Source organism: Ammodytes marinus (genome assembly GCF_949987685.1).
Source record: "Ammodytes marinus genome assembly, chromosome: 9".
Taxonomy (NCBI): Eukaryota; Metazoa; Chordata; class Actinopteri; order Uranoscopiformes; family Ammodytidae; genus Ammodytes; species Ammodytes marinus.
Window position 1 is genome coordinate 17,178,506 of NC_137213.1, and position 24,595 is coordinate 17,203,100.

At 40.4% G+C, this 24,595-nt stretch overlaps 1 protein-coding gene across 1 annotated transcript in view; it reads right to left on the reverse strand.

Moving 5' to 3' along the window:
* The window catches only part of tnr (tenascin R (restrictin, janusin)), a gene marked incomplete at both ends in the record, with an annotated part of 69,158 nt that extends 46,063 nt beyond the window's left edge, over window positions 1-23,095 (reverse strand). Inside the window, 13 exons of the mRNA XM_080034205.1 lie at window positions 599-701; window positions 1,885-1,967; window positions 2,454-2,544; window positions 3,272-3,450; window positions 6,613-6,763; window positions 10,610-10,725; window positions 11,990-12,133; window positions 12,330-12,449; window positions 18,060-18,536; window positions 19,422-19,584; window positions 21,547-21,647; window positions 22,100-22,304; window positions 23,012-23,095. Of these exons, the coding sequence (XP_079890331.1) occupies window positions 599-701; window positions 1,885-1,967; window positions 2,454-2,544; window positions 3,272-3,450; window positions 6,613-6,763; window positions 10,610-10,725; window positions 11,990-12,133; window positions 12,330-12,449; window positions 18,060-18,536; window positions 19,422-19,584; window positions 21,547-21,647; window positions 22,100-22,304; window positions 23,012-23,095 (2,017 nt within the window). The remainder of the gene's footprint in view (window positions 1-598; window positions 702-1,884; window positions 1,968-2,453; window positions 2,545-3,271; window positions 3,451-6,612; window positions 6,764-10,609; window positions 10,726-11,989; window positions 12,134-12,329; window positions 12,450-18,059; window positions 18,537-19,421; window positions 19,585-21,546; window positions 21,648-22,099; window positions 22,305-23,011) is intronic.
* Between the last annotated feature and the right edge of the window lie 1,500 nt (window positions 23,096-24,595).

Genomic DNA, 24,595 nt, shown 5'->3' on the forward strand with positions numbered 1-24,595 from the left:
AAGATGGGGAGAGAGAGGCACTGAAAATAAGCGAAAGGGTGACAGAGATTATTAGTACAGAGGGAGGGAGTGAGAGAGAGAGAGAGAGAGAGAGAGAGAGAGAGAGAGAGACAGAGACAGAGACAGAGACAGAGAGAGAGAGAGAGAGAGAGAGAGAGACAGAGAAAAAAAAATTAGATTGTCAGAGAAGGAATGAGAGCGCCGCAGAATAACACAAGGACCTTTTGCTTCTATACTCCAATACCGGCCGTGCCCTTTGCAGTGCTATGGCCTTTTCCTACAAAAACAAACCCAGCTGACCCCTCCTTTTTCTGACAGCCTTTCGATGTGCCCTCAGGACAACAAGCGTTTCTACAGATACAATCAGTAGCCCGTCAGCCTGGTGTTAGCTCTGCAGATAATCCTGCCGTGTAAAACACACAAGCACTTCCCCAGCACACATTAGATGCAGCATTGTAATACTGACAACACAAGGAGGACCAACATCATATTGAGCTATACACCCCCTACAGGTGCTGATGATAAATAATTCAAGAGGAAATTGACTGCACGACACATGATAGAATAAAGGGAAAAAGACAAACAACACGTCACTCACCCGTCAGAGTGGTCTTGGTTGTGGCTCCCTCGTTGCGTGGCACAATGACTTTATCATACTGGTCTCCTGCCAAAGTGCTGTACACCACCTCGTAGCCCTCCACCTACATTTAAACAGAGATATTAAAAAAACGTGTACACAGCCAACCTGAAAGAAACATTTGAAAAGTGTGTTTAAAAAATGCAAGTAATACAAGGCTGTCACGACGAGCAGCCAACACCGCTTTAAATTGCTGTGCTGATGTTCCAGAGAATAAATGGTTTGTTTTTGCAAAATCCCAGAATGATATTTGTCTCTCTGCCAACACGCATCATCAGGATAATGAATTAATGTGTTACTCTAACAGGCATGAAGATAGACCAGCTTCATAATTCTGGTTAGTGAGCTCAGGGAGTATAATTGAGATTACTAAGGGAAACAACACATTTTCATTCAGAGTCATTCAGTGACCAGTTCCATCCTGTACATTTGTTCGCCACATTCCAGTTACTGGCATTTAGCAAGCTCCCAAAAAGCAGACCTAACTGCGTGTGATGATAAAGTGTAAAAAACAACCAGCCAGAGTTTAGAAAAAGGGGAGGAATAAAAATCCTGCTTTAGGGCAAGTATGCAGGAAGCATCGAGGGAGGGTGGGGATTATTGACAAATTAGTTGTTATTTTTACTAACAGGACGTAAATAACATACTCATTGGTATACAGGGCAGAGATCCTAAGATATATGAAGTGTTTCAGGATAGCACATTACACTTAAAAAACAGATACAAAGTACATAAAATAGAGACAAAGAAGAACACATCTTAAATCCAGAGGATAACAATGGAGTAATGTTTATTCAAGTAAAATAACCTCCTTCATATCTGACAATAATATTACCCCCATTGGAAGTTAAAGCCCAGAAATAATAGTATGTATATTTAAGTCAAAGCATCAAACTATATGCTAGAGTATAGCATCTTCTATATAATCCAAAATATATTGTTGAATCATTATAATTACGGATTCATTAACATTGTTGTAGCTACTACAACACTACTTTACAAAATTCACTAAGGGACTCTGATGGCTTCTTATTACTAGAAACACCTTTTATCATGTCTCAGAGTCAAAGATCAAAACAGTAAACTGCATCACATTCTAAACTACGTATTGAAAGAAAATACAAAGCTGAAATTTAAAGGGACCAAACTATGTCAGGTTGTTCAAATATGCTTACTCAACAACCCAATTTGATCAGTCAAAATGGCTGACGGACAAATCATTCAAATGAACTATAAATGTCGATTACCTCAGCTTCACTGTTGTCCCATTCGAGCTCCAGGGTGGTGGAGGTCTTGGACACGAGCCGCAGGTTGGTGGGGGCATCCATCTCTGAGAAGAACGATAAAGCTGACAAGGTTGGGGACACTGAGACCAAGTCGCACAGATTGTGAACAAGCAATCATCAGCCCTTTAAACATCATCACACACAAATACAGCTGCAGTGTTCAACTGTGAATTACAATAGTTGATCTACGTGTAAGATGACATTATTTACTACACAACATCAGAGGTAATCATTTACATATCCTTAGCTTAACTTTCTGCAGAATCAACAAATTCAAATAAAAAAAAACCTTGGATTAGAAATTCTGGTATTATATCATTGTTGTTTGCACCAAAATGTGATGTTCCCACAAACAATGTGGTGGTGTAGGAGAAAAATAAATGACTATAAACAGATGCTGACTAACACATCCAGTATACATAAACAATATGGTTCAGGCCATATGTCATCGAATGTGCTATCCCCAGAGGCAGGCACAGGATCACACACACACTCCACTATCTCCACATCTGCTTGCTGTCAGACCTCACCGGTAGTAAATTCGGTGGAAATAGATCCGCTCTCGTTCCCTTTCCGTACACCGCTCACAGACACCTCGTAGCTCGAACCAGGACGCAAAACCTGTGGAAGAAAAAAAAACACAGAAAAAGTGGACAGTTTTAGTCCGTTTAATCTCTTTGCATGGATTTTCTCGTTTGTTTTAGTTTTTATCTCCAAAACACAGAAGGCAGGCAGACTCTGAAATCAGATCAACAAGCATGACAAGTGTATACACACACACACACACACACACACAATGTCAAAGCCCCAACAAAGACAACTCTCCACCCAAAGATGAACGGTTTGAGTTGTGAGGAGTGGCTTTCCTGTCCCCACATGGCAGGTGAGTCCACATAATGTGTCTGTTCATTCAGATCATTCACTGTACAGAATAGGGCTGCAACTAACGATCATTTAGATAATCGATTAATCTGTCGATTATTTTCTCGATTAATCGATTATTAATTGATTAATGTTTGGGTCCGTAAAATGTCAGAAAATGGTGAAAAATTTTGATACATTTTCCAAAGCCCATGTTGACATCCTCAAATGTATTGTTATGTCCAAAACACACAGATATTTCAGTTTACTGTCATAATAGGATTAAAGAAACCAGAAAATATTCACAATTGAGAAGCTGAAATCAGAGAATTTGGAATTTTTTTATTAAAAAATTACTCAAAACGATTAATTGATTATCAAAATAGTTGGCAATTATTTTAATAATCGATTAATAATCGATTCGTCGATTAATCGTTGCAGCTCTAGTACACAACATAAGAAATTGCACCCGGGCCCTGCCACTCACCTGCAGGGAGTACTGGCTGAGTGTGGGCTGAAGGCGGAAGGTGGTGCGTGGACCCTCTCCTCCCACCAGGCCGTAACGCAACACGATCTGATCAATCTTTGCCTTGGGCGGCGTCCACTCCACAAACGCTACGGTGTCTGACACATCCCTCACGACCAGCTGAGTGGGGCCATCAATCACTGTAAAACACAGAAAGAAAGAAAAAGCATAACTATTGAATTTGTCCTGTTGCTTTTTTTGTGAACAAAGCAGTCACTATAGAGTGTGGTGTCCCTGTCAACATTGCACCTGTTGTTTGGTAAGATACCAACCCTTGACAGTTTGGATCATTGACTCCTTGGCGGGGATGCAACATACACTTATTGTCCTTTACTACTACTACAAAAATCTGCTGATTATTTTCTAAATTAATGATGTGGTCAATAAAAAGAAAGAACGTTGTGAAAAATGCTTTCACAAAAACAATTTCCTGAAGCCTAAGGTTCTGTTATAATTTTGGTAACAATTTACAATAAGGTACACAACATTTTAGTACCTACAACATAGATATGTGTTACCTACTACATAGGTTTTTTTTGGTGTGTTACCTACTACATAAGTTTTATTTTGTGCTACACTAGTTTTTTTTTTGTGCTACCTAACACATAGGTTTTTTTTGTGTTACCTACTACATATGTGTTAGGTAGCACAGAAAAAAATACTTATGTAGTAGGTAACACACCAAAAAAACCTATGTGTTAGGTAGCACACAAAAAAAAACCTTATGTAGTAGGTAACACAACAAAAAAAACCTATCAGTAGGTAACACATATCTATGTAGTAGGTACTACAATTGTGTGTACCTTATTGTAAAGTGTTACCATAATTTTTTATATTTTGTCCAACCAAAATGCCATAGAACGATATTTAGTTTCCTATGACTTAAGTCATCGTTTCCCGATAAAAAATAAAGCAGTATCTCAATGTGACCCTTTATTAGTGTGTCCTCATCTGAGTACATGTTGGGGCTAGATGGAACTAAATACGTTTGGCATTATCTTTTAGTCCGTCAACTAAGTGATACATCAGATAATGTTTTAGCTCTACTTTAAGGAATTTGAATATATCATTTGTCTACTAAAAGGCAGCACAGGCAGCTGTACAAGAACTTTGGCCAACATAAAAAATAAAGTCTTGGCCAAAAAGAACACGTTAACAAGATGTCTAACATGACCAGACAGGTCATGGCAACTTTTCTGTCTGGACACATTTTAGTCAGTATTTACCAAGAAACTAAAATGGAAAAAAACTTAAAATGAGAGGAAGATTTTCAAGGTAAATACCCTTTACTTCAAGCCTTTACAGGGTGGATCTGGATTTGTTATCAGAAACAAAAAGCTGTTCACTGACATCCAAGCATGGAGAACGCATCAGACTAGCCTAACATTCCCTGAGACAATAGGCTTTATCTGTGCAAGATGTTAAACACGAGCCACGATGACAGTCTCTCAACACTGACTGCTGGAAAACAACACTTATTAGGTGTGAAGAGGTGAAAACACATCGCGCTTGATAAGGGAAAGCCATTTCAGAGTGTTTGACATGAGAGGTCTGCGATTCCCAGGAGTCAGCATGTCTAGGTCTCAGCCTTTTGCCTGCTGCTCGGCCTGACAATGCACCTGTTATTTTGGCTGTGATTTCGGCCCCCTTTGCCGGTGAGATTCCAGTTGTTAAAAATCACTTTCAAATATGCCTAACTTTTGCCTCTCCCAGCATCTCCAATAGGAGGACTTGCTGTTCTTCTTTGTTGTGTAATTATTGTTAATTGAACATTAGGGTTTAGGACTGCTGATTGGACAAAACAAGCAACTTTAAGGTGTTATGCTTAAAGATTAAAAAAGGTGACAAGCATCATTAACTGTTGAGGATCCAGCCAAAATAGCACATGACATAATGCTAAAGTTATATTTTTTATCCCGAAAACACCATACTGTGCCGCAACAGCATAAATATTCTTATGTAATGCCCCCATGGGGAACTCATGTGAATGACATATTTCACATTAAGTGCCACAGGACAATATTCTCATTGAAAGTCCTTCTTTAAGCCATTGAGATCTAAATAATTCCAAGGTTTCCGGCTTGATATGTTGCAGGTCAACCCTTATCCTCGATGTATTTGAAATTGGCCCTTTGGGTCTTCTCCTATAGAGGAAGACATGTGCTAAAACCCACTTCTGACATCAACTGTCCTCTCCCTGTGGTTTTCCTCCGACTCCTCAATGCGCTACCTCCGTCTCAGAGGAACAATAAATCTTTGTTATGAATAATTGAGGAACTTCAAATGTGTATTTTTTTCTTTATCCAATAAGATGTTCCTGCAGTGGGCCACCGTGAAAAATGAATGACTGCCATGAATTATTAATCGATACTTAATTACAACCCACGGAATGAACGAAGATTTGACAGGAAATTGATGATGTTTTGACTGCAGACATCAGAGTTTGAATTGGTACGGACGAGGTTTGAATTGGATCCATTACAGCTGCCCAAGTAGTATCAGCTGGGTGAGAAGTGGGGGTTGGGGTTTACATATCAGGGACATATTTGGTAAAAGAAGAATAGATATCAGGCAGTGCTTGTGTGTGTGTGTGTGTGTGCGTGCGTGTGTGTGTGTGTGTGTGTGTGTGTGTGTGTGTGTGCGTGCGTGTGTGAGGCAGGTAAAAGCACGCTACATTTAGTACATTTAGTATGACAAATTAATTAATTGACTGATTGACGGGAATAAAGTGGTGACACTTATAATAATCGCTTAATCATTTAAGCCTTACAAGAGAAAATGGCACTCTCCTAATCAGGCTTCTCAAATACGACGACTGGCTCTTTTTGTCTGTTCTGTAACCATGTTAAATTGAACATCTTTGGGTCTTGGATTGTTGGTTGGACAAAACATGCAACTTTTAGGATTTCACTAAAGAATTCATGGAAACATTCATTTAAAAAGGGAAATTGTTAATAGCAGCTTCTCACTTTTATTTACTTTCTTGTTATTATACAGTATTTATATGTATATTTGGTTTTCAAATCAAATCAAAGTATGTATGTGTTGCACTCAATGGTCATGACCAAATGGCCAATAGTCAGAGTTAAAACTGCATTAACATTAATCATATTGTGGCAAAACAATAATACAAAGAAAAGTTTAGTATTGTCTCTACATGGGCTTGCTCAAACTCATGTGCTGTACTGGGCTAATGTAGGAAAACATAATCAATGTTGGTGTGATAATAACTTTACTTCTTCAAGAATTCTAATTCAATCAGAGTGCAATATATTATCTTAACCATTTGCATTAATACATACTTGTTGTGACAGTAGCAGTGACTGGCTGGCTTCGACCCTGGTCCCGGAGCGCCACCAGGTTAACAGTATACTCCTCCCCTGGTCTCAAACCAGTCTGCACAAAGGACATGATGGTGCTGGGCAGCTGGGCAGTCATCCCACCATCATTATCCTTTGGGGGGAAAAAAGACACTGGAATGAATGTCTTCAGTGCACATTGAATATTTTGAGTAAACTTCAGCTGCTGTGTGGCCTGAACGTGCTTCTCTTGGCGATGATAAGGGATCTGAAAGATATAATACCAGTAAGACATAAACAGCCACTTAAGCTGTTAAACTCCATATGCAGTAGATTTTCTGATATACAAGGTTCCATTTTCTGTTGATTTATTTGTAAACATTTGAATGGTTCGGCACATTTAATTCCCAAACCGTGCTGCTTGGCAAAAAAATGTGCATGACTGCTACAGTGATATTTCTCATATTCTGCAGAGGCAGCACTCTCCATATTTCCCAAGGCCTGTCACTCATCCATATGGAGTCCCTTCTATTCCCAGCTGTTCTCAGAGAGCCAGAGTTGCAAATGCACTTTCCTGTCGAACGGACAGATGTCACACCTTGTGCTGCTCCAAAAAAAAAACACGAAAGCCAGTGCTATGAAGGCTTGTATTAAAAAACGTATAACTTATAACAGCTTGCTACTTTCTTGAATTAAACCTGTAATTAAGAGAGGTTATCCATTTAATCAGCTCAACTTAATTACCAGGGCGGGCACTAACATGTTCCAAAAACAGTTTGTGTTCAATTTAAATAATAAGACAGTAAAATGGAGGCAACACTCAATTAAAATAAATGAATCCTTATAAGAGTATATCCAACTCTCATTCAGTCATTATTCTATCTGTGGTTGTATGAGGTTATTTTTATTACTGTATTTCATTGACCCAAAAGCGACAGTAATGTTAGAATGTTTGATTACCCATTTATGCGTCTTGGTGACTGACTAATTATGGTAATTAATTTTTAAGACAGCATGTGATTTTGCGTGTCAAACAAGAAAAAGTGTCAGCCTTATTTTCTTTTTATAGACAGCAATGTAATTATCTTACACTTGAGATGTATTGCAGTGATGAATAACACCTTGATTACTTTACTGCAAAACAAGTGAATGCAACCATTTCTTTTCACGATTACTTTGTCAAAATAATAGTAAAACTTAAATGCTGTTGTGCATGTTTCAATCCTGATAAGGAGGGTGTTATGCATTATTATAAGTGCATTGCCAAAACAGAGAATGAGAAAAACAGTCAAGGATTTGAGCATTTGCTAACTGTTGTATTATTTAAAAAACTAAAAAAACTATTTTGTGTGAACATTTTGTTCATGCAGTACCTTCTCTTTCTTTCCTTCATAATGAATTTAAATACACAATACTGTGATCTACTGGGGAACAAACATCACTTTCTTTGTACCTGGGCGGCAGCAGGAGGGGAACAAGAAATTGCGATATAGAAATAAAGGTAAGTCAGAAAATGTGTGTTGGGAATTTGTCGATGATATGATTATATGATCTTATATCCCCACATTCATCTCACTTAACCACCTACTTTCTTTCCATTAAGATGCAGCTTCAGAAGCTCACATGAGCAAGAAAGATTGATTTGTACTTGTTTATGGAATCTGCCTGGCATTGTCTCATCTTCCCACGAGTGAAGGCGCAAGTCACAGAGTGCAATTTGAACAGGGTTATAGCCACGGGCATGTATAATTTCAAGTCCATGCAGGCATTCTATGAACAAATGCTTGTGTGAAGAGAATATTGAGGATATGTCTAGTCTCATCATGTGTCCTGACCTTTTAGTTTTGACCATTGGCTTGACTTTTCTACTTGAAGCGCAATAACTGAGATACCGCAGGGAAACACTAATCGTTATGCGTGGTGGTGTGGGTTTTTGTGTTTGCAAATTTCCATTAAAGAAAAAGAAAGCCCCCTAGCTGTTTTTCCAACAAACCAAATGGTTTCTTCAGAGATTCAGCTGTCCTTTTTTAAAAAGGCATTTACATTATATTAATATATACTGAGAACACAGCAGTTCATGACTCTAATACTACTGGAATTAATTCAAAAACACAAATATTATGCTAGTAAAGTTCTACTGGCAGCAGGATTTGCTGATTGCTATACAGTGTTATCGATTTATTACGGAAAACACAGAATATAATGTTTTAAATGGTGCAGTATGTGCTACAAAACACTGGCAGGATGGTATTTCATTGGAATGTCGGATATACAGTACTGTGGCTGTTTCTAACAGTGTTAACGTCTGGTCTCGAGGCGCACCCTCCCTCTCTCTCTCTCTCTCTCTCTTTCTCTCTCGCTCTCCCCTTTTTTCCATTTTACAGAGTAGCGAGTTTTGTGTTTGTTTGGCCAAAAGCTTTCATGCTAACTTCCATTACGAGATTGTCAAAATTCACAATCCCCCCATTGCTGGATTAAATCAACGGGGGGCGGGACTGCCAACTCATTATATGATTTCCCCTGTGGCTGGAGCGAGGCAGGCGATGATGAAGGGAATAACTGCCACACAGTAAAGAGATGGAGGGAAAGAGGGAGAGGTGGAGAGGTGGAGGAGAAAAGAGAGAAAGGGATGTAGGGTATCTACGGGGATAGAGAGTGAAAGGTTGGAGACCAAGAGGTGTTGGATGGAAAGTAAAAAACGAGAGATTAAGTGAAAGAAGTGAGTGTGTGTGTGTGCGTGTGTGTGTGTGTGTGTGTGTGTGTGTGTGTGTGTGTGTGTGTGTGTGTGTGTGTGTGTGTATGTGTGTGTGTGTGTGTAGGGGAGGGGGGGTGGAAGACGAAGAAGAGAGAAGGCAAAGAGAAATTGAAGATGGAATAGAAAGACAGAAAGAGCAAGGGCTAAAAGCAATCCAATGAAATTAGGCAACAGCACTGCTTCTTCGGTTCAGAAAGCTTCTATACTTAAAAGGACTTGCAGAAAACACACACACACACACTATGAGGCTTTGAGTCAGGCTGGACCAAAGGATTTCTCCCCATGAGAACACCTTAAAGGAGAAAACCAATTACTGTGTAATGGCACGAGATTAGAGTGCCGAGAGTACCTGAGTTTGCAGCGGGAATTATACGTAGAAAGAGAAATGCTTTACGCTTTGTGGCTTTGAACCTGGCCCCGCTACGGTTTTTAGGAACGGGTTATTCTGGGAAAAGGGTTTAATGGATCATCCACTTAATAGCCAATAAGCTTAAGACAATCCGATTGTCTAATTTGGTATGGGCTTCATCTAAACCCCCTTAGAAAACCTCAATCCATCCAGTTATTTCTACTCCTGCTTCTGAACACAAAGTCAAAGTCGTTTACAGATGGGCTTTGGTGAGATTTGAAAATAATCCTTTTCAATCAAGAACAACAACAATCAACAATGAAGTTGTTCTGCTTGATATGCAGAATGAAACAAAACAATAATGTTGTGTGTGTGTGTGGGTGTGTGTGTGTGTGTGTGTGTGTGTGTGTGTGTGTGTGAGTGAGTGAGTGAGAGAGAGAGAAAGAGAGAGAGAGAGAGTTGGCAACATGTGGTGCTGATTCAAAAGATGAAGCTTGGCTAAAGTTAAGACAGGAAGACTGACTATCTGTTCTTTATTTGCAGATCCTCCCTTAGTTTCATTCATGGTTTCGCCTAGTTGCTGCTTCAACTAAATCAGCACATAATGGGAGGTTCCCTCTATTAGGTTAAATCTATCATATTCACCATTTATGCGATGGGGTCTAATCGCTAAAGACTCTTTTAATATCTTCAGCACATTTCAATAAATGAATTGTTCATTCTTAACCTTTTCGTTTACGAAGTCTCTCATGATTGAAATGCATTACAGGGTCTGTCTCACACACAAGGACAGAGAACTGGTCTTTTAGTGTCCTGTAGTGCAGTCTTACTCTGGGACAGACAGCAAACACATACAGTAAGCAGTGAGCCTTCACACACTGTAGCTTTAGTCTTACCTTTGGGATGAAGCTGATCTCCCATCCATCGAAGGAGTAGTAGAACGGCTGCCACTGGACCTCCACGGACGTCTCGGTGATGGATTTAAAGACTAAACCATCCGGATTGGAGAGATCTGGAGAGGTAGCCAGGGACATATTATTGTTTTTCACTTAGCCACATTCATAAATCACTGCAGTGGCTCATGCTGACGGTGCCCAATGCAGAACAGATTGTCTCTTTCATATTTCTTTATCTGTTCTTTTGTCTTGATTGTCTTTCTTTCGATCACAAGGAAAGCTGCTCTACAGCGATCCATCCTACATGATGCTATTCAATCAAAAGGTGTTATTTCTGTTAGAAGAAAAGATGAAAAACATGAACACATGCTTTGTAAGAGACAATTACTTTTTTCAGCTTGGATATGTGTTTGGTTTCTAAAGTACTGCTTTTAGGTCATAAATAAAACACTTGCCAGATTAGTTCCTTGGTTCAAAAGATACATCCAAAGCCTGTACTTTGATTAAGCAAAAACCTTAAATTACTTTTTTCTTACATGCAGCAGTGTCTTTCGTAAATCTTTCCAGATAATCGAATCCTGCATTTCATAATTGCGTTTCGACAAAGATAACCCACCAAATCTTATCGGCATTGAAAAATGATTGCATCAAGCTTAATTGCCCCAAATTGACTTCATTACTCTAAATTCTGCAATCAGTGAAATTAAATTAACTTATCTGTGAAATGGAGGATAATTTTCCCCGCCTAGACTGAACTAATGGCAAGACATTGTTCATAGCCAGCCATCCAGAGTGGATACAATATTATGTCTGCCGGTGAAAATAAGCAATTAATTGCGAAGGTGAGTTTGCATACTTCTGTTAGCAAGGAAGCAACTGGTGTGTTTCTCTGTCTCTGTACATGTACACTCTCCCTGCGTTCAGATACACATGCTATCTACTATTTAGTATGGTAGAAAAAAGATTTTAGGATGTCCCAATTCTTGTGGCCAGATTTAGTATGGTTAGAAATACCTGGATGTCTACTACATACTGCATGCTATTTGGGCGATTCTGACCCACAATCCAGTGCGCACCAAAAGAGACGTCACATCGACAGAGCCTCCATATGAAAACAAACAGGGATGCAACGGACATAAAAGCAAGAGGCAAGACCAAGGCGCAATGTTATGATGACATACATTAGTAAAAGTATGTCCTACTGCATCCTAACTAGATTATTTTTATGATCAGATGTAGTATGTAGAATAGAAAAAAGAAAGAGTATGCGATTTGGAACACAGGGTCTGTTAGCCATGGACCAAACATGCCTTCACCCTTTAGTCTCCCATGAGAACATTTTGTCAAACAAAAAACCACAACCCAGAAGGCAACACTTACAGGTGGAAACAGTAATGCTGGCAGGCACGCTGATGCTGTTGTTAATGACAGCGAACACGTTGATATTGTACTCTACGCCTGCGTCTAGGCCTGAGATAGAGCAGGCTGTTACATTGCCTGGAAGCCTTATCTCTAGTTGCACACCTGGTGAGAGACAGGTAACAAGATACACAGATTCATTTTTAGTTTTTGTTTTTTTTAATGAAGAAGCTATGTACACTTTAAAGACATTTTGACTCAAACAAAACATATATTATCAGGTTCCTCGCTTCTGAAAGTCTAGGGGTATTGATAGTATTACCTCTCGCACCCGGAGCGAGAATCATACCCCTGTACTTACCTCCAGGGCTGCTTGGCGTGTAGGTCACTAAGAAATCTGTCAGCACAACTGAACCCTCCCACTCCAGGTCAACGGTGCGATCAGCCACGCCGCGGATCTTCAGGTTCATTGCCGGTGCCACTGTTGACACAAATCAAATTGTTGTTCAAATTTTTTTGGGGGGGGGATGAATTGTTAGTATATTGCATGTGTCACAGGACTGCATATAGCCATCTCCTATATCAGGCAGGCCTTCAAACCCATAATTAATAAATAGGAAAGGTGTGTATCTCATATATTTTCTTTTCTGCCAACTGACCCAATGCGGAGCTACATAGAAGGAACATACTGTATACGTGTCTTCGTCATCCCACGATGAAAAAATCCTTTTACAAGAGAACTATTACCAATATGATTTGTGGACATGTGAATGTGTTAGATGGCAGAGTGCTACATGTTTAGGATTTGTGGCATCAACACAAAAAAATAAAATCTCACTAAATTGGTCAATTTGGAAGCGAAGTGATTAAGCTTGACATGAAACATGGCGGAGAAAATCATTTTATGGTATTATGACCCCCTTAAGCTGACTCTTTGCAACTTGCTGGTACAGTAGGTTAACACATATGAATCAACGTTATTATAGTTCAAACTGAAACTCCACTCTACTATACTATATATTCTCTTTGTCTTGAGACTTGTATAAACTCAAATGAGCTTTGAATTGTACTGTTCATTCTAGTAAAAGATTAACTACGTGGAAATTCCCTCTCGAACATAGGACACTGCAGTAGAACATTGTCTAATTATTCATAAACAGTATGGTGATGGAGGATAGATCTCGGTGGATCATTAACATATTAGAACATATTTTTGCACAAACGTATCGTCTGATAGAAAAATGACTCAGTACTTGTCTGTTACAATCTCAGGGGTTACAAATACTGGACTCAGGCCAAGTTTCTGGAAAAAAAATTCAACTTTGGTTGCCTTGAATTAATAATCAGATGTCATCCATTTCTGGTCAGTTTCTGCTCCGGGTGCCTCATACAGTTTCTCCTTTAATTCACATTCAAGCCAGTACAAAGAAAACCCGCGCTTCTGGCAACACAAGCCTCAGTGTTGACATGAGAGGAGGGAGGAACTGTCATTCATTTGGGGCTGAAGTGGAGATAGTCAAGCCTTAAGCCTGAGAGGTTGCATAGAATGTAAATGTGGAGGCGTAAACAAGAGTTGTTTGCAGCCCTCACTGCCAAAAACAATACGGGCGGAGAGAGGGGAGACACGGGTGGAGGACACAAAGGAAGGGGAAGACAAGACAGAAAGTACAAACAGTTTTTCGAGTGGGAGACTGATTCACAGACAAACGGAGGACAGGAGAGAGAGAGAGATAGAGAGTAGAAGAGAAGACGTGCTGAAGGAGAGGAAATGACTGGCATACAAAGGCGGTCAAATGAGAGAGGAAAGGATGAAAGAGAAATATAAAGGAAGAGAGAGAGAGAGGAGTGGAGGAGCAGTGAGTGTGATGGTGTGATAAACAACCTCTCAACCCCTCATCATCTCTACAACCTGTGGTACAGGCCTCTACAGCGCAGCACTGAGTCCTCCTTGGGGAAACCTTTGGACACTCTGGTAAGCCGTTTTCAGCTCTGGACAGATGGTGGCATGCTGTGCGCTAGTTTGCTCTTTTTCAGAAAAACAGTGAACTTGGACTAGAGGGTACAGCTCCCCCGGCGTTCATTCAGCTTGATGTATTCCATCAATTTGACTCAACATCGTCAACGTCTTTGAAGGGAAATAACAAATAAAAAACGAATGAGCAAATAATCTAAGGGATAGCACAAGAGTGATTGAATGAGGTCACGCAGGAGGGATGAACTGACGAGCTGCATGAAAGAGAAGGCATTAAGTCCCTTTGAGAAGCGAAAGACTCTTAAGTGAGCGCTAAGGAATTATTCAAAAAGTTAGGCACTGATGTTGTAGGAAGAAATCTGCAACTCTTTAGATAAAGCAGAGATAGAGCAGATAGATCAGTATCTTCACCTTGGTGTTACTTTGTAAAAGGTAATCAACGAACAGTTCATTTGAATGCAAATATATTGTTTACTCGAGTGAAATTGTTGCCTGCAAACTCCAAAAATAGCTTTAACTTCTTGACTTCTCTGCCCAGGTACAACAACAAAAACGGAATCACTAGACATGTAAAGGGAAATCTTATGAGTGCTTCTAGTCTGTCTATACTGCCTAACATTACACACATTATTTCACACACAACATAATGGGATGTGAAAAAAATACACCTGTTCTATCACATTCAAACTCACTCAAAAGTGGACGGTTATATTTCCTGTAATTTATGTTAAAAAAAACACATTGTGAAACCATTTTTAAGACATCTACCTTTTCCAAGGTTGGTTTCAAAAGGGCAACTCGCTGAAGGTTATTCACAAATCTCGCCTGGAGTCGTTAAGTCCCATTAGGTCTAATCAGTATGCGATCATAGGCAGACACAGCCGTATCTACTGAACTACAACCTTAAGAGGTACAACTCCAGCCGACAACTGAGGTCAGTGCATCATCAGAGCACAAACTTACCTTCCGGCTACTTTATGTAATGGCATTTCACTTGTTCCTTTGAATAACTCAATTCTTTGGTATGAATGTGATACTTTGTTTGTATGTATAATGCTCATCTATCCCCATATTAATCATGTATATTCTCTTTGTCTGAGACCTGTATAAAATCAATTGGGCTTTGAATTGTATGAAAACAATCATATAAAAATAGTATTCTTTGTGCTGATGGTCTTGTTTGCTGTAACATGTAATTTATGATCATCAGAGGAAAAATTTGACTGTTTCAGAAATATTTAAAAGTTCCTCGTAGCACCTTAAACTGTAGTTATTCCAAAAAAAGACAAAAAAAAAATTAAATTCTGGCTACTTATTCTGCACCAAAGTGTTCAGAAGAGAAAAGAGCAAACAAGGCTTTGAGATACGACTGGCATTCACGTCTCTTTCGGCTCCGATATTACTGTCAAAGATGCATTGTCGTACCAGAAGAAAAAAGAGACTCAATTTCCATTCAGTGCGGGAGAATGGTTCTGGATATTGAGGGACTGATTGTCACAAGCTGCAACACAATTTCACTCACAGACACGATAACAGTTTGTGTCCTCAAACTGCGGAGGTGGACTATGAATGACACACAGAAATATTGTTGGTTCTATGCCCGTATGCATGGCTGTCAGCGTCAGGTTTAGTTTTGAGCGTGATAGTGGGATGAGGTGAACTGTCACATGTCTGTCAAACATGACAGTTACATTTGACTAATAGTACAACTGATTGAAACAAAGCTACTTTGTGCTGTCGGCTTCTCAATCTGTTTTTCACTATTGGCAATAGAATAACGTATCGACAAGCATGAGGGCAAGGGAGCATTAAAGCAGCACTGAGATCCATAAGTATGTGAGAAATGTCAGTTGTCACGACTGCCTGCTGCCACACATTCAGAGGATGTCAACAACGTGAGAGGGTCACTGCCACTTTCCCACTGCAGCATCGCAGACTCATTGACATGGTGGTTGGATATACTTTCATGTGAAGATACAATGTATCCACACCCCTACGCCTGAGACATCCCATTTAAATTTAACATCCTCCATTATTTCTCACTGTGGGAAGTATATAGGCCACCATAATTGAAGCAAAAAAAAAAAAAAAAAACATCCTGCTGTCTACGGCTTTTGATAACGTGACACACTTAAACCTGTCACCCTACAGGTCGCAGGTAATTGAACAGCGCCGTTTTGTATTCAGCAAACTCTCGCCTACAAGCGATGGCTATTTGAGTCTCTAATTGCAAAGAAATGAGCAATTCCAACCCGCCCCCCTCACTTGGTATAGATATTATATGGGAGGGTCCGCCTTGGTAATATGATTTGCCATCCAGGTCTTTCTACCGCTCGCTATACTGTCTTTTCTCATCCTTCACTATTGTCGACAGTTGCCTTCAAATGGCGGGGGACGCTGTGGTATTTTGCCATGGAGATGTGGGCCTGAACAAATACATGCAGGACTCAGATAGGTGTCTCAGCTGCAGCTAATGCGACAGTTTTGTATCCCATGTGACTCCCTGACAAATTAATGTTGTTACACCTTCGTCTGTCCAGCAAGTCAGCGCCCCGCCACCTGCATTTTGACGAATACAATGTTTTTCAGGGCTGCACATATACTAAAAAAGATGGGACTGACAGCCATTTTTCTATAGGAGAGAGATTTAGAGAGAGAGAGAGAGAGAGAGAGAGAGAGAGAGAGAGAGAGAGAGAGAGAGAGAGAGAGAGAGAGAGAATTATTTGCATTATGTCAACCCATCAGATCTATCCACCTGCAGTCTCAGTAAGGCAAGCCATGTGTCATCACAGGTAATTTCTATTCAAACACCACACTAGGTGGATGAATTAATAACTTCATTTATTCTTGTTAAAGGTGAGCTGATAACTGAGATCCCCTGCCGTAGCCTTTATCTGTCTGCAAACTCTCAGCACTCCATGGCACATGAATGCTAATACCTACTGCGCTGGCTATCTTAGTGTGAGGTTCCTGTTATAAAACGTTTTTAGAGCTGAAACGATTAGCTGCTCAATCAACTTGTTAATCTTCCTTAAAATGTGCTAAATGTTTCAGTTTTATGTCATACAATAAGCCCAAACTTTTGCTGACCTTCTCTGTTTTACGTTGCTGTAAAATATGTATTTATATATAGCTAGTTTTCTGACTGTTGGTCTAATAGTATAAATATGTAACTGTGGACATTATATGGACTAAATAACCAATTCATTAATAAAAACAATTGAAATCAAAAGTTCCACTCCAAACATGTTGATGAAAATATGATGAACAAAGCATTCTGTAACTTTGTTTTGAAAGGATCAATACAAATAAAGTATTAGAGTATTATTATCCAACAGTAAGAAGTAAGAAGATCCAAACATTCAAATGTTTTCTTACTTTATCAGACTGTTTGAAGGTGTTATTTATCAAGTGGCAAATTTCCTTTTGACTTTTAAAGCTTCACTTTAAATAGAGACATCTAGATTCCTCTTTAAAATACTTTCACTGGAGTGTACGTCTGAAGAATCCATTCACTGGTTGCACCAGACCAAACATCGGCGACAGCACCAGAAAGGCATGAACAGGAATGTGGGCCGACATTACAATACATCGCTCTCGGCAACGAAGGCACTTCATCTAACGTGGCAGCTCTGAATTTAAAAGAAACTTGCTTCTGCTCAAAAATTCAGACTTCAATTGTCTGAAGGCCACAGAGAATGAATTTCTGGAATCTATTTAAAATTGATTTCTGCTCTGAGTTATTTGATCCTGGTCACACCGACTGAAAAGGGTTGAGAGAACTCTCTTGCACTCTCTTGAGTTTTTTTTTCTACTTTTGTAAATTCAACCACAAATGCCAGACAAACCTGACAAGAGGCAAAATCATCCTACTGATGTAAATAATGTTCCTCATGTTGCACATTTCAATTTATTTATTTTTTGTTTTTGTTTTGCCTTACCTTTTGCCCTATTTAGAATGTATTTATATGACTTATTTCATCTTTGTTCTCATTGCATCGTGGGTCAGAGAGAAACGTTATTTCGATTGAACTGTATGTCTGGCACGTATATTGAAGAAATTGACAACAAAGCTGACTTTGACGTTTTGATACAAAGGATAACATTGTAATCGCCTACCAGAGTTGCAGTCGTCTCCAGCGAAGCCATCCTGGCAGACGCAGAACCCGTCCTTGCAGAGTCCCTTCTTGCTGCAGTTGTTGGCGCAGTAGACCAGAGAGCAGTCTTCTCCCACGTAGCCTGGTCTACACTGGCATGTCCCGTTGGTGCACAGCCCCTGGTCGGAGCAGTCGTTGAGACACCTGCCCACCATGCAGTCTTCTCCGGTGAAGGACTCTTCGCACACGCACTCCCCGTCGATGCACAGCCCTCGGCCCGAGCAGTCCGACGGGCAGCGCGGCTCAGAGCAGTTGTCGCCTCCGAAGTCACGATCGCACACGCACTCCCCTTCCACGCACACGCCCTGGCCCGAGCAGTCGTCGGGGCAGCGGGACTCGGTGCAGTTTTTGCCGCTCCAGCCTTCCTCGCAGATGCAGCCACACAGGTCAAAGCTGAAGCTGCCATGGCCGCTGCAGCCGGGGAGGAAGTCAACACGACCTGGGAAAAAATATATATATATATATCGGTATATACGTTATATACTGTATCCTGTGACTAAATGACACCTGATTCAAGGTTGATAAACTGTGGATTGGACATTTTGTGTAGGATTCATTGTTGCTCTAATAAGAATCTCAATCTAATGGATATGAAGAAATAACATCATAAAAGAGAATCCCCAACATCAATACGATTGTTTCAAAGTTCTGTTTGATAAGAAGTGTTTGGAAGACTGGGAACCCTAAGAAAAAAAGAGATATTCTCAAGCAATTATAATATGAAAAAAACATAAGGGGACTCTTCAACTCCTGATGAGTCAGTAGAAACCTGTCTCATTCTGTGCATTTTCCTTCGAGCCCCTCTCCTCCTGTGCTGAGCCTTTCGTCCTAATTCCCATTCACAACGTGACTGCTCCAAATAATCACATTCTAGAGACGGAGCGTTTTCAGGAAATAGTTGAATGGGCTGATGTGGCCCATGGAGCAGGTTCTTTAACCAAAATATATCTTAAAACTCCATCCTAGCCCCCTTATATTAGAAAGGCAGCATCTTCTTAACGGTGGAAAAAAAATTCTCCACATGTTTTAAACCGAGACTGTGTAGCGGATGAAAAAGTAGCACACCTATCAATATTCTGTTGACGTTGGTCTTCTCTTCCTTCAAGCTATAAACAGGTTTCATCTGCCAGTTTTGGAGCAATAGTACCATTATTTTATGCAACGTATAAGACAGCCTGTTTGGATGTTTTAAAAGCATAATGGTTTATAGCAGAGTTTGTTTGTGCAAATTAGGTTGGAAAAACAGCTTATTTAAAAAAAAAAAAAAAAAAAACTCATACAGCTTTATCCAGGGGCTTGGTTTTCCATGTTAAAAAGCACTTACCCATGGCTGAGCCTTCTCCACAGCATCCAGAGCCACACTGAGCTCTGAGCATGGAAACTTCTTGCTCTAACATCTCCACTCTGGTGGCCAGCTGCTGGATGGTGGTCGTCAACTGACAACCGCATGCAGCTTTTGGGATGTTGATGCGGTGAGTGAATGTTACCTGAAGAGAAAAAAAATTGTTTTTATGAGGGTTTATTAAGCATAGGCTATAAGACCAATGAATTTCCAAAGTATGGGATAAAGTGCATTTTGGAGTATGGTTTAGACCAGGGGTCTCCAACACGTTGATCGCGAGCTACAGGTAGCTCGCGGGCAGGTTTTCAGTAGCTCGCCTGATAGGTTGACCGACTGTGTTGTAAAAAAATAAATAAAAATGCACCTCTTTCCCATGGTCAAAACTTCGCGAAGGGCCGCGATTTGCGGTAAATAAATGTTCACATGAAAGGGTTTCTCTATCAGCTGGTGTTTGTGTCTGTGTGTGTACTGCTCTGCAGCTCTGCATGAGGCCATGCGTGACTACGGCATGCATGCGGGAGAGTAAACGAGCAGAAGCAAGCCGTCACTGACTGGTGGCGAAAATAAAGGCAGCGCGGTTCTATGGGGATATTTAGCTGAACAGAAAGAAGTGCTGTGTAAAGCTAGAACAGTTTAGACTCCACATCACCGTGGCAACACAACCTATCAGCTCAGACAGCGCAGAGAAAAGTTTGACGAATGCATGAGAGTGATAGCCCAGGCACATTTCAGTAAGTTTACAGAAGTGCCACACTGTTACTGTCTGTGACCTTTGGATAAATGTATTTAATAATTTTAAGGAGAAAACACATTGTATTTATTATTTCAACTATTGAGTTATTTGTAAAACAGCATGCTAGTGAAGCCATACAAGATACATTTTCTGAATTTTCAATGCTGCTTTATTTTTATGTTTTAAATTGGGAAATACTATACATGTTCCAAAACGACCAATAACCTCTGTATTTAAAAAGAAATCGAGCAAGTAGGCTAATAATAACCATTAATGAAGTATAGGCTATCGCATCACAGTAGGCCTATTGTCCACAATTATCTCACAACAGCCCCCCATCCAAAAAGGAACTTTAAAAGGTCACAACTGTAAGGTCAGTTGTCTGTTTTTTTCAAATAAGCAGTTGTTTATTTCTGTAGTGCGTATTGGCATCTTTGAGCAAAATACCCCCAACATTTTTGGCACGCCGCTTTGCGCCACGCCTCCTCCACACCTGGGCGGTGACCACCTTGACTAAGACCTTTTCTGGGGGAAACACTGTTGCGTGTGTCACAAATAAGAACTGTAATATAAACATTGATGTACATTTTCAGTGATATGTGGCCCACAAAAAGTGTAAAGTAATGTTTTCCTGGACCTTTGATGGGAAATGATTTATAATAAGCATTGGGTATTGCAATTTCACACGTGTACAAACAGAAGCTTAATTCATTTGATGTGTCCTATGTAAATAAATATAAGCGATTTGATACAAGTAGCTCTTGGCCACTTTAATTTTTTCAAAGTAGCTCTCAGTTGAAAAAAGGTTGGAGACCCCTGGTTTAGACTTTCATGTACATTTTAGTATGAGTGCCACACTGTGCTTGCCTTGTAAATGTTTTGAGAAATCAAATTATAGTGTTGGTTCAAGCATATTTCAGGGATGTTTTATTACTGTATGCAGCTTTTACCATCTTTAAAAATGCTTACTTTAATAATCCAATTTTTGCCAACTCAAATTCACAATGACCTCGGGCTTCATTCTTTCGAGTTTTCACAGCCACCTGTAAAGTCTACAAGCATATGAGTGTGTGAGCTGTTTTGGATTTGTGTGTGTGTGTGTGTGTGTGTGTGTGTGTGTGTGTGTGTGTGTGTGTGTGTGTGTGTATGTATGTGTGTGAAGGATGACTTCAATTGATTCTGGGTGAAACAACATGTCGCCATAAATATCCGCGTGGAACTGACGCTGTGTGATGAAACAGATGTTGCCCTTTAGAATCAATTGTGAGCCACATTAGACAGTCTGCAGAGATCACTCAACACATAAGTCTCCTCACACATCTCAACTCTCTGGGTCATCCTAAAAATACTGTATCAGTGCAACCAAACACACACCTGGCTCTCAGCATCCATTGTCTGCTCCATGTACTCCGATGGCCCGGTTGAATCCATTGGACTCTCCATAGGCGGTCTGGACTCCAACTCAGCACGAGAACCTTTGAATCAAAAAGAAAAGGTCTTAAAAAAACGTAGTACTACAACAGAGTATGTCTCTATGTGAACAAAAGGGGACCAAAGGACAGCAGATAAAAGGTGCAGTCAGCGATTCTGGAGAACGCTTGTTGTCAAAATCAGTGAATATCTCCTCATGTTCCACTACCTGTCTGTACAGTGTGTGCGCTTTTTAAAAAAAAGATGGTGTTAATACACAGCCTAGGAGGGTATGTAAACAAAGGGGGGCCACTGTAGCTAGCAACATGCCCGTTTACAGAGCCTAGGCAGTGTATTGACTCTGGGTTTTTTTACGGGCAGGTAGCAGATTGCGAGGAGATATTCACTGATATTGGCAACAAACCTTCTCCAGAAGGGCTAACTCCACCTACAGCATAACACAGCTACAGTGAGTTTGAATCCAAACACCAGATGGATCAGAAGACCTCAGCATTACCTGGGTCAGGTGGTGCCTGGGCATCCAGGTCCACAGAGCACAGAGACTCCAAGGGGACATTGATGTTGTAGACGTGGTTAAAGACCACAGGTTGCTCCCACACAGTCTGGTTGGAAGGGGGCTGATCTCCCCCTTGGGTCTGTCTCTTCACTCTGCTGGTACGAACCAGCTTGTTGTCTGTTGATGGAGCAGTATGAGACGCACCCTGGAGACAGAGATACAATATGAAACAACAGACATGGCACGTGGCTTGGAGTCAAGGGGGTTCCCAGTTATTTTTGTCCTTTATATTTTCTGCTTACACATTGATGGAGTGAAGACAAATAAAATAACACAGAGCGGGAGGGGACACAAAATAAGATGACACTAATATACTGTATATAGAGGATTTTCAAATCAGTGCATCAATGCAGCAAATACAAAACAATTATCAGTTTTACAGTTTGGTCATTCTAATTTGCGCTTTATTACTACACATTCAATGTATTATTTAAGCTGGTCCCACATGTAATAACAGTTCAGGCTAACGTTAGCAGCTCTGGCTTGCTCTTAATTGTATTTACAGTCCAGCAACCAAACTCTTACGAGGGAACTTTTTTGCCAGGGACATCACATGTAGTCTTCATGTATGTAGCCATATCATCACACACATTTAGGATGTCAGGTGAACAGGAAAGAAATATTTAATATTGGTAAAACATGCAGTAAATCATCACTTTTTTTTATATGATACTAAAAACTGGCCAAGATCAAATTTGAGTGTGGATTTGTGCCCAGAGTCAAGTGATTAACATGGCTGCCAAAAATAGTAGATTGAAAATAAATAATGAATATAGAGGAGAGAAAAAAAAGCCCTGGGCAGCTGTACTCCATAAAAAATGCACAGGGCTATTTTGTTGGAACAAATTGTACCTGTAGAGCGAGAAACAGAGCCAAAAGCAGGATCCAGCCTGTTGTGGGCACAGTGGCCCTGTGATGTTGCTGTGCCAGTGGCATGCTGGGAAGAAATGTCACCACCCCTTGTCCACTCACACCTGTAGGGGGAGTGAAGATTAATAGAAAGGTGGGAGAAGAGACAAAAAAACGAGATGTTATGTATAGACTTGGTATGAATGAGGACAGAGGGGTAAAGGCAGCCGATGATGGAGTTGCATGAAATACTGTAGTTCTTCCAGTGTAGTTGTGTTACTGTGTCAATATGGAAAACGTGTCTGTACATGTGTGCCTACTCCGTGTGTGTTATCTGTGTGCTTGCGGGGAGTCCCGCTTACCATCAGCTTATCCTCTGTAAATGGTAAATAAATGCCTTTGATCTGATGTCAAATAATTGGCTTTAGGAGGGGAAGGGGAAATAAGCTCTTCCAGTGATGGTGGAAGTGGCTGAGAACCTTTGAATGTATTTCACTGCGCAAAAAACAAATATTTGATCTTTCCACTCGGGGAGTATTACAGAGATATTGCTCAGGGACAGAGTTGATGGATGGATTTCTGCAGAGAGACATGGTTTGAGTGATGCCGCTGTGTAATCCTCTCTCTCTATTGAGTGAGGAAATGCAGGAAGGGGACAGACTGGAATAAAAGCCGCACTGAGGAGAAAGTGATGTTGATCCTTTAAGCAGAGTGTCACACATCAGCCCAAGACAAGACAGTGCAGAGCTGAAGTCTCTGTACATTAGACACAGAGAGAATCCCAGTGTGTGTGAGTCAAGCACAATTTTAGGTTGAGGTCAAATAAAATGTATTCTGAAAACAAACAAATACCTTCCGCTCACACTAAACATTTCTCACACTTCATTTTCAAGATCTTTCGCGCCCACGTCCTTCATTTCAAGACAAAGTCGAACGACCCATGTGTACACACACGTGCAAGATGGTGTGTGTGGTGAACAGAAACTCTTATATATATATCTAAAGAGTTGACACAGTATATCATAAAAGACCCACGGGGAAAAGACAGCTGGTCATATCTTACAATCTACATCATGCCTGGCTTGAGACGGTGCCGCTAATGTTTTAAAAATGGCTTTGGCCTTGCAGGAATCGACTCCCGACGCCGCCCTCCTTTACGCCGAGGAGATGGAAAATGTTCTACTTTGAAGCCTCCCCTGAAGCATGCAGCTGTCTGACACGCCACGAGCCGTTTAACCGGCGAATACACCAAAGAAATGAGAAAGCACGCAGATGATGGAGTGAGGAAAGTCAACTGGAACCATCTTGTTCAAAGCCATTAGCTAAAGCAGTGTACCTTCGGCTAGCTTCATGGCGCGCATGCTTAAAAGACCCTGATGATGACAAATGGTGCTACATGGAGGTCCCCAACCACTTCCAGTATAGCAAGCATGATAGAAAAACAACTCTCGAGATCAACCATTGCGTTGCGTTTAACCAATAAAATCCCGTGACAATATCAGCTGAGATTTGTTTTTTGGCTTTACACACATACAAATATTTTATGAAGAATTATTTCATCTTTACGAGTTCATAATTCCCTGGAAA